Here is a 9,232-nt window from a genome sequence, read left to right on the forward strand (position 1 = left end):
TTCATCACTAAAATAAATAAAAAAAAAAAAATGGTTAAAAAATAACGTCTATAAAAAAACGAAATAAATAATATTTATTCTCTTTAAAATTTCACCATTTTACTATTAGGCAAAATAAATTTATCGCTTTAAATATCTTGGGTGTAACTTCTTTACCTTGATAAAAAAAAACATTGATGGGTTGTTATTGTTATTAATAAATCTAACGTTTCACAGAATGAACATGGAATCTTTATTTTGCTTTCTAGAAGATGAACTTGTATTGTTACTATCAGATTCAGAAGGCAAATTATCTGCAGCTGCAGCACGCTCGGCCAAAAATTTTTCAAATTCGCTACTCGTTAGAGATTCCTCTTGCTGTAAAATTTTTTAATGATTAATTTGAGTTTTTTTTTTTCTATTTAAAGCATTAAATAATGAAATAGAACCGTTGTTATGCTACGTTTTAAAGTAAATATACTTCATTATAATGACATTCACTCACTTTTTCTCCCAACCAATTGGCAACTTCGTCAAAATCTTGATCCAGATGCATCTGACACGATGTAAAAAAAAAAAAAAAAAAAAATTAATGACATGTGACAAAATAATTAGGCAGTTTAATTAAAATTTGATAAGCTGAACAAGTTTTAAAGTTTTTTTTTTTTTTTTTTTTCTTAAGGGTGAGAATATAAGAAAAAGTAGTGTAAAATAAAAACCTCAGAATATCTGTCCTTTTTTTTTTAAAAGATTCAATAATACCAACAATATTAAATGTGGAGGTAGCTAGCTTCCTTCTCATAAATCATTTTTTTAACTTTAAGTTTCAATTAACAATCACAATGACGGACACCTGATTCAGGTAAATACTATTAGCACTACCATTTGGAAATAATACTCAAGTGTAACAAAAAAAAAAAAAAAAAAAAAAAATTTTATTTTGTAACTTACGTTGGGTGACCTTGATGAGTAATTAGCTCCGCTCGTATTGTTAGATAAATTAGCAAAATCTTTACTCATTTCATCTGACGCATGACTAAAAATTTATTTGATTATATTGTTAATATTTATTATTTTCAATTGGAAAAAAATTAATTAAAATTTCCTTTTTTTTTTTTTTTTATAATCTGACTTACTCTGTTTTAATCAAAGCATCGGTTAAATTGTTATTTTGCGCTAATGATTTAAATGTCTTATCTTTATTACCAACCATGCTTTCCTGTGGTAACAACGTTTTAGGTACCGTAAAAGAGGAGGTCGAGCTATTGACCGATAATGATGATAATTGATTAACAATAGGATTAACATCCTCTGAACCAGTATCGTTAAGATCAATAAGAGGTCCCTCAGCAGTTTTTTTATCATTTATAATACTTTTTCTATTTTTTTCATATCTGCCATACCTAAAAAAAATTTCAAAAAGTTTATTCGAAAGTGATTTTTTAATGACTTTTAAAGTTGATAATTTTTTTGAAAAAAAAAAAAAAAAAAAAAAAAATTATTTTATTACCTCAAAAATAAATTATTTAGTCCATCGTTTACTCGTAATAACTCAGCAGTTATGTCATCATTGGAAATTTGACTAATTAATTCTACTATTCTTTCTTGCATTGCTTGACATGTCGAATACAATTCCTAAAATTTTTTTATAATAAAAAAAAAAATTTAAAAAAGCAGTTTAATAATTTTATGTAAAGCTAAATTTCATTAAAATATTTTAATTAAATAATTAATAAAAAAATTAACCTTTAAAAGTTCCAAGTCACTTGGTGGTTCATTTCCTGGTACTAATTCACCCAACATTTCACTTAAAACTGTCATATTACCTTCGACAACCCTGAGTTCTGACATTAATTTTCCAAGCTGATTAGAACTCAATGATTCTGATTGATTTGAAGATGAATTTTCATTCGAGGTCATTTTAGGAACAGTCGATTCCTCTGCTGCATACTGCAATTTTAAAAGCATACTAAAAGTAAATTTTTCTAATTTTAATTTATTTGTTGTAAATTACAAAAATAACATTAAAAATATTAACATAAAATAAATTTAAAGGATTTAAGGTGTAATTTAAACATTTTAACATCATTTTCTACAAAAAAATTTTTCGAAATAATCGCTGTGAAAATAAATATGTATGTAAAAAACTGAAATTTTGCCACTAAAATTTCAATTGATTATTTAAAATCATATTCAATTTAAATAATACAATTTATAATTGTTGTAATTATAACATTAAAACTTACCATTTTAGGAGTGTGAATTAAAGCTGTAGCTTCAGCATCAGCCATAGGGAATTCTAGTCCTTTTTGTTTCAATTCATTAAAAACCTGAACTACTCCATTAAGTTCAGGTTGATGTTTAAATGCATCAGCCCAGCACTGAATAAGACTCAAAATTTTTTGTTGCAATTCTGCAGGAGGATCATTTTTTGGTCCGATAAGTTTCACAAGTTCCTATTGTTTTTAAAATAAATAAGACTAAATACAAAAAAAATTTAAACCGAACAATTAATTCAAATACCTGAATAAAATCTTTTTGGCATACTAAAACATGGAATTTTTTTTGACAATTTTTTACACATGTTTCCAAAACAGTTAAAGTATACATTGTTGTTTGAAAGTTTCTGGATGCATTTTGATTTAGACGCTTTCGTATTGCTTTGATAGCATCTTTAGGTCCATCTTCTGTTTCATTAATTAAATCACATATTTCCATATTTAAAGCCCAGTTTTCAGAAGGCAATGAAGATTCAGTGGCTTGTTCTGAATAAAAAATAATGGGATTAAATAAGATAATTCAAAAAATTAATAAATTGTATTTAATAATTTTTAATAAAAAAAATACTCATAGAGACAAATTATTAATCCATACTTTATTAATGAACAAATTTAAGTAACAAAGGGTAACAAGCAACAAAGAGTTAAAATAAAAAAATTTTAAGATAGCTCCCACATAGCAATAGTTTCAATATTGTAAAAATTAAATAAATTTGACAAATTAATATAAATACAAGATACACCCAGATTTGTTTCTTGACTAAATGCACTTAAAAGATTATATAAGTAACAATATATTACTACAAATAAAAAATGTTGTACTAAATTTTTTTTTTTAAAAACGTAGTCATTTTACTTTCTACGTATCACTCAATTAAAAATAAAAATATTTTCTACAACTGTCTGACAAATCGATAATGCTTGATCGAAATTGCAAAAACTAAAAAATTTTACGCCCCCGACATAAAATTAAAAAAAAAAAATTTACAAAAATACAAGTGTTTGAAATAAAATTTATCGGTTTACAAAAAAATAAAGGAAATAATACCTATTTTTTTGCCTACAGGCGAAGCAAAAGGATTACCACCAAAAAACAACGCCATTTTTACTTAAAGTGCCACAGACAAAAAATTACGCAACTTTTAAATTTTATTTGGCGACAGTTGCTATGGTGCGAAATTTCAACGTATTTACGATTTTATTAAAAGTTAATTTCAACTTCAATTAAAATGGATACTGAAACAGCTTGCTTGGATTTAAGAGAACCCGGTGTAATAGATGAAAAAATGGTTAATAATGCAATTATTGAACAGGGGCCTAAGGGAGAAGAAGGCAGATTATTTAAACAACAAGGAATTGTTTATGAGGAAGTAGCTCAATTACGTTTAGAATACCTAGGTGAGTACATTAAAATATTAGTTATTAAAAGTTTTACGTTATATTTTAGGTTATTTTTATATTAATATTACTTGTTAATAAGCAAAAACAATATCTAGTTTTAAATTTGAATAGTTATTCTTTAGATAAAAAAAAAAAAAAAAAAGTAAAAGAAATTTTGAATTTGACCAAAAATATTAAACATATATTAGGAAACTTGAAAAATCTTTTTTCTTTAATGACTACAGAAATATATTATATTTTATTTTAAAACAGCAGTAAACTATAATTTTATAATTTTTTTTTCAAAAATATTTTATTCACAAATTTTACATAAAGTTTTTCTCGAATTATAATTGTTCAACAATTTAATTTACATCATTATTTTATAAACTTATGTTTATATATTAATCTAAGGGTCATGAAATGTTTATTTAATAACATCAATTTTTAATTCCAATCTTAATTTTTTTTGTAATAAAATAAATATTTTTACACATAAATTGTTTTTTTTTAAAAAGTTGGGTATTTTATTTATATATTGTCTACAAAGACATTAAAAATTTGGGAAACACCAATTTAAAAATTTCATGGAAGCTTCAAACCCAATAAAACAAGCTGCATTTGCTGGGAAAGCTCTTAACATTACTGGAGTTATCCCTTTATATAAAGCTAGTATTCCTTCTTCCCTCATAAGCTCTCTAAATGCACTTCTAATACCATGTGGATAGGTACCTTCAGGTGCACTTTGAAGTCTACTTTTTAAAACATCTGCTGGCATGGCAACAATCTAATATAAAAAATTATACATGATAATTTAAATTAATTCAATGGGCTTTTAATTCTACTAGTTTAAGCTGTATCAAAGTGAAATTTCTGCTTTTAATTTACATAAAAATACTTTACAAAATTTGAGAAAAAAATATTTTTAACTTATTAAAATTAGTTAGTTGTTAGATTAAATAGTTTAGTTTTAATTAAGCTTTTAACGCTAATTAGTCACTGACACAAATTATTCTTTTACATGTTTACTATAAATTATTTTTAGTAGTATATTTATATATTAATATATTATATTTTATACTATAAATAAAGTAATTTTAGCTGTCATTTGAGTATTGCAAAAATCTAAAAAATCAGATTTTTCATGTTATAGAGAATTATTTTTAATTACCCAATTTGCTATTCCAGCCATTCCACCAGCAAATATTGTGCCAATTAATTTTATATCTGTACTTTTTTCTGGAGCAATCACCTAAAATTATAAATAAAAAGTTATTATTATTTTTCTATAAAAAGTTCATTAAAAATTAGTCGAAATTTATTACAAAAAATAATGATTAAAAATTTTAAAAAATTCATAAATTTCTTTAATACTTTATAAGAATGTTTTCTTAACAAAAGACAAGATTTTTTTAAAGTATAAAATTCAACAAACCCCTTTTATCCAATCGTAAGTCATAAAATACATTCCACTTGCAGGTACATCTCTCAGCAATGTGGCAAATGTTCCTTTAAATACGCTACGAATTCCAGCCTCTTTGTATAATTTTTTAATTACATCTACAGGTCCATGGTATTTTTTATCTCCAGCTGCAAATATTTATGCAGTACCTTGTTTGATTAGAAAGCATTGAAAATTATGATGACATAGTTATTTTTAATTTACAAAAATTATTCAATTAAAATTATTGTTTAAATAATTTTTTATTTAAATTTGTAAAAAATTGCACACACTGCAAGCTATGCTTTATTTTGCATAATAATTGTTTAACAATTTATCCTATAAAAAATTTGCTGAATAAATTTATTGTTGCATAAAAAAGGAGAAAAATTATATGTGTAAATTAAAAAAAAATATAAGTTGTATATTATAGTTAATAGTACAGAATTATAATTGTAATTACATTTTTTGCATACAAAAGCATACCTTGTTGAACTTGCAATAAAGTTTTGATTCTTTCTCCAGGTGCCATAATAGATGTAGTAAAAACTCCTGAAAGAGCACCAGCAAAAAACAAATGCATTGCACCCAAAGGTTCTTGAGTGAATTTTCGTATAATATTTTTACCAAGATCAAAGCCAAAAAAACTAACCGCGAAAATTGGAGTTACACCAGCCAAGGGAGCTGCCATTCCCTTGTACAATCCTCTAACTCCTTCATGAGCTAATGTTTTTTTGGCACAATCAAATGTTCCAGAATATAACGGCGGTTGCCCAGGTGAGGGTTTAGGCATGGTTTGTAACCTTACTTTAATTGTATCTAAAGGGTGTCCACATAAAACTGTACAAACTCCACCAAAACCACCAGATACAAAGTTTTTTAAAGAAGACTGTGCCTTTTTTTTATTTTCACTCATTTTGAAAAATGATTAAATTAAAGCGGACAATTTGATAAATTTTCTATGTAAATATTTTGAGCCCAAAGTACTTGACACTTAACGACAAGTGTCAAGGCCGTAATCACATGGTAAACATTAAAATGGTGGTAAGACTGTAGGGAAAAAATATTTTTCTTTCTTCATAATTTCATTTAAAATTTTTATATTATGTATTTCTGTTTCATTTATTAGACACTTTTCATAAAAAAGTATAAAATTATATATAATTCCTTTAGAATTCATATGCATAGTTTATTTACGATTGCATGAGACTTGGAACTTATTAAAAACTTTTTGTTTATAACATTTAAAGATTTTTTCAAATAAGATAAATTTTATTTAATTCTATTTTGAAATTGTAATAAATAAGTAATGTTTGAGATTAGTTATTAATCATTGTTTGAAAAAAAGAATATGCCGCTTTTTGATTGGTAGTGTAAAAATTTGTTTAACACGAATGCCAACGTTGAAAAAATTTTATTTTTTTGGCGCCAAATAATAATATAAAAGTTTTTTTGAATAAAAAATTGTTTTGATCAACTCAATTAAACTTTGGGTATTTGTTTTAAGTAAATTTTATTTGTTTTTTGTTAAAATTTATTATGTTCTGTCAAAACAAAATAAAGGTTTATATTTAGGTATTAATATTGTTTGCAAAATTAAAAAAAAAAACAGGACTTTTTTATTAAATTAATTTGAAACTTATTAATTTATGTTCATTTCAGATATTTTGAAAATTGATCATCTCTGGATGCTAACGGGACTTACAAAATTACAACTTTGTAACAATCGTATAGAAAAAATTGAAAATTTACATTTTTTGGTGAATCTTGTAGAATTGGATCTTTCTTTTAATTTCATTGAAACAATAGAAAATTTAGATTCTCTTAACAAATTGGAAATTTTAACGTTTTTTCAAAATAATATTAGTGAATTGAAAAATTTAGATACTTTGACCAATCTTACTATATTAAGCGTTGGAAATAATAATATAGGAGATCGAAATAGCGTAAATATATATATTTATTTTCTATAAAAAAAAGATTGTTTTGTTTTAAATATTATTATTTGGTTCACGTTTCATAAAATTATATTGCAGGTTTTGTATTTAAGAAGATTTGAAAATTTAAAATCGTTAAATTTAGCAGGAAATCCAGTAAGTAAAGGAGATAATTTTGTCAAATTTATAATGGCGTACCTCCCTCAATTAAATTATTACGAATATCGTTTAATTTTATACGAGGAAAGAGAAGATGCAAGAGAATTTTTTGGGTAAATTTCTTCCATGTTGAATAAAAACTAAAAAATAAAATTTTTTTATACTAACTTTATCGTTTTCAATTATTAATTAGAAACAATCTTCTTAAGCTTGAGAGAGAAGAAAGCGAAACGAAAGCAATTTTTAAGAAAAAAAAAAGAGAGGAAGAACAAGAAATATTAAATAGTGAAGCATTTGTAGAATATATTGGAAATAATCATTTCTTTAAGTCTTTATTCGAGAATGATACAGACTGTCAAGCCCTTCTTCAAATGGGGGACTTTTCCTCTGGTTTTTACGAAGAGTATCCTTTTGTTCATATCAATTTGACACAAATTAAAAAATAAATATAAATGAGTTTTACACATTTTTTTTTTTTTTTAACACACAAACAAGATATCAAAAAAATTTTGAAGAAATTGCCAACGAATTGGTGGCTTTAGGCCTTCAACAATTAGAGTTGAGAAAAGAAGAAATTGCAAGATTTGAAAAGCATGTTGGAGATGCAAAAAGAAGACTATACGAAGAATCGAGAAAGTGAGTCTTTCCCAGTAATTATTAATTTTATTCTATTTAAAAAACATCAAATAAACATTTTTCAAAAAGTATTTTAGATTTTGATTTTGCACAAAATAAATGTACTGTCATTTTTCAGAATCATTGAAAATTTTATCGAACAAAAAAATTCAATTTTTGAACAGTTAAAAGAGGTATTGAACAATGAGGATGATGAAGATGATGTTGCTAATGAAACATCAGTAAGCATACAACTTCTTAATGAAAATTTTAAAGATCTTTGTCACAAAACATGGACCGTTTTAATGAGTAAAGAATTAAATTTGTTTGAAAGAACTGAGGTACTTGACTTTTTTCTTTTTTCCCCCAATTTCTAATCTAATTTCTATTGAAATTTCAATAATAATAAAGTTTAAATTTTGTAGGATGTCAATGGAACTTACGAAAGGTCTTTAACCGAATTGGTAAATTCTTTTGTGGAAGGATCGCAAAGTCTATTCACACAAATACGTCAATTACAAAATACTTTTAATGAAAATTTGACGGATGCTGCAAATAAATTTTTCACAAATTACACCGTAGCCAGTGCAACAAAATTGGGAAACGAATTTAAAAATATTTCTGATAATTTGGCTTATGTAAACTTTTTTTTTAAAAATTTTAAAGTTTTACAAAAAGTTACGTTAACGCCTAATACATTAATACTTAAATATTTTTATAGCTTTTGCAAGATAAAGAAGTTTTAGTGAATGCATTGTCTGCCTCACACGATTATCATTTGCTATTAATTGATCAAAGAGAAGATAAATTAATAACGGGTGTCAGGACGTGGCTCGCCAACTTATTAGAAAATTTAGTCAAGTAAAAAAAAAAAAAAAAAAAAAATTTTTTTTTAAATTAATTTTTTCGTTATTACATCGACTTAATAATAATAATAATAATAATAATCGATATTTTGTAGTTCGGAAATTAATCGTCACAGAAGATCTATTATGGAAATAAATCATTTCTTAGATATACAAAAAGCCGAACTTCACAGTTTGTTAATGACTCCGATGGGTTTGAATTTGTTACCGAAAGATATCCAAGATGCTCTTCAAATGTAAATTTCAAATAAACTCCAAATACATAAACGTTTGATAAATTTCAAATTTAATATTTTTATTTAAATTTAAAATTTTTTATTGATAATAACATTTCACATTCGAGACATTTTTTTTTTTTTTTGAAAGTTTGAAAATCGACAAATATTATATATAGTTAAAATAAAAATAAATTATTAATTAAAATTGTTTTTATTTTTATTTAAAAATGTAAAAATCATAATTTCAATAATAATAATAATAATACAATTATATTTTGATCAACTTTACAAAACTTTTTAACATCATTTAATAATCTATTATTTTTTCTTTTTTTTATGTTTACCCTTATGTTTATGT

General features: G+C 24.5%; 3 protein-coding genes across 3 annotated transcripts; 1 reads left to right on the plus strand and 2 right to left on the minus strand.

Annotated features, from left to right (window-relative positions):
• Positions 1-210: 210 nt before the first annotated feature.
• Phum_PHUM390780 (uncharacterized protein) lies at positions 211-3,361 on the minus strand (the record flags this gene model as incomplete). The annotated part of the gene is made up of 9 exons (XM_002428516.1): positions 211-357; positions 485-535; positions 931-1,015; positions 1,116-1,382; positions 1,490-1,614; positions 1,726-1,929; positions 2,226-2,435; positions 2,503-2,738; positions 3,307-3,361. 9 exons carry the CDS (start codon positions 3,359-3,361, stop codon positions 211-213), a joined length of 1,380 nt encoding a protein of 459 aa, XP_002428561.1.
• Positions 3,362-3,487: 126 nt separating this feature from the next.
• Phum_PHUM390790 (protein phosphatases pp1 regulatory subunit, putative) lies at positions 3,488-8,896 on the plus strand (the record flags this gene model as incomplete). The annotated part of the gene is made up of 9 exons (XM_002428517.1): positions 3,488-3,656; positions 6,742-7,025; positions 7,116-7,288; positions 7,369-7,578; positions 7,671-7,811; positions 7,930-8,131; positions 8,216-8,428; positions 8,512-8,651; positions 8,752-8,896. 9 exons carry the CDS (start codon positions 3,488-3,490, stop codon positions 8,894-8,896), a joined length of 1,677 nt encoding a protein of 558 aa, XP_002428562.1.
• Positions 4,192-5,995, minus strand: Phum_PHUM390800 (mitochondrial carnitine/acylcarnitine carrier protein, putative; the record flags this gene model as incomplete). Its single annotated transcript, XM_002428518.1, has 4 exons — positions 4,192-4,425; positions 4,810-4,890; positions 5,074-5,228; positions 5,566-5,995. The coding sequence occupies 4 exons, from the start codon at positions 5,993-5,995 to the stop codon at positions 4,192-4,194; spliced, it is 900 nt and encodes a 299-aa protein (XP_002428563.1).
• Positions 8,897-9,232: the final 336 nt, after the last annotated feature.

This window comes from Pediculus humanus, genomic scaffold (assembly GCF_000006295.1).
Source record: "Pediculus humanus corporis 1103172107869 genomic scaffold, whole genome shotgun sequence".
Taxonomy (NCBI): Eukaryota; Metazoa; Arthropoda; class Insecta; order Psocodea; family Pediculidae; genus Pediculus; species Pediculus humanus.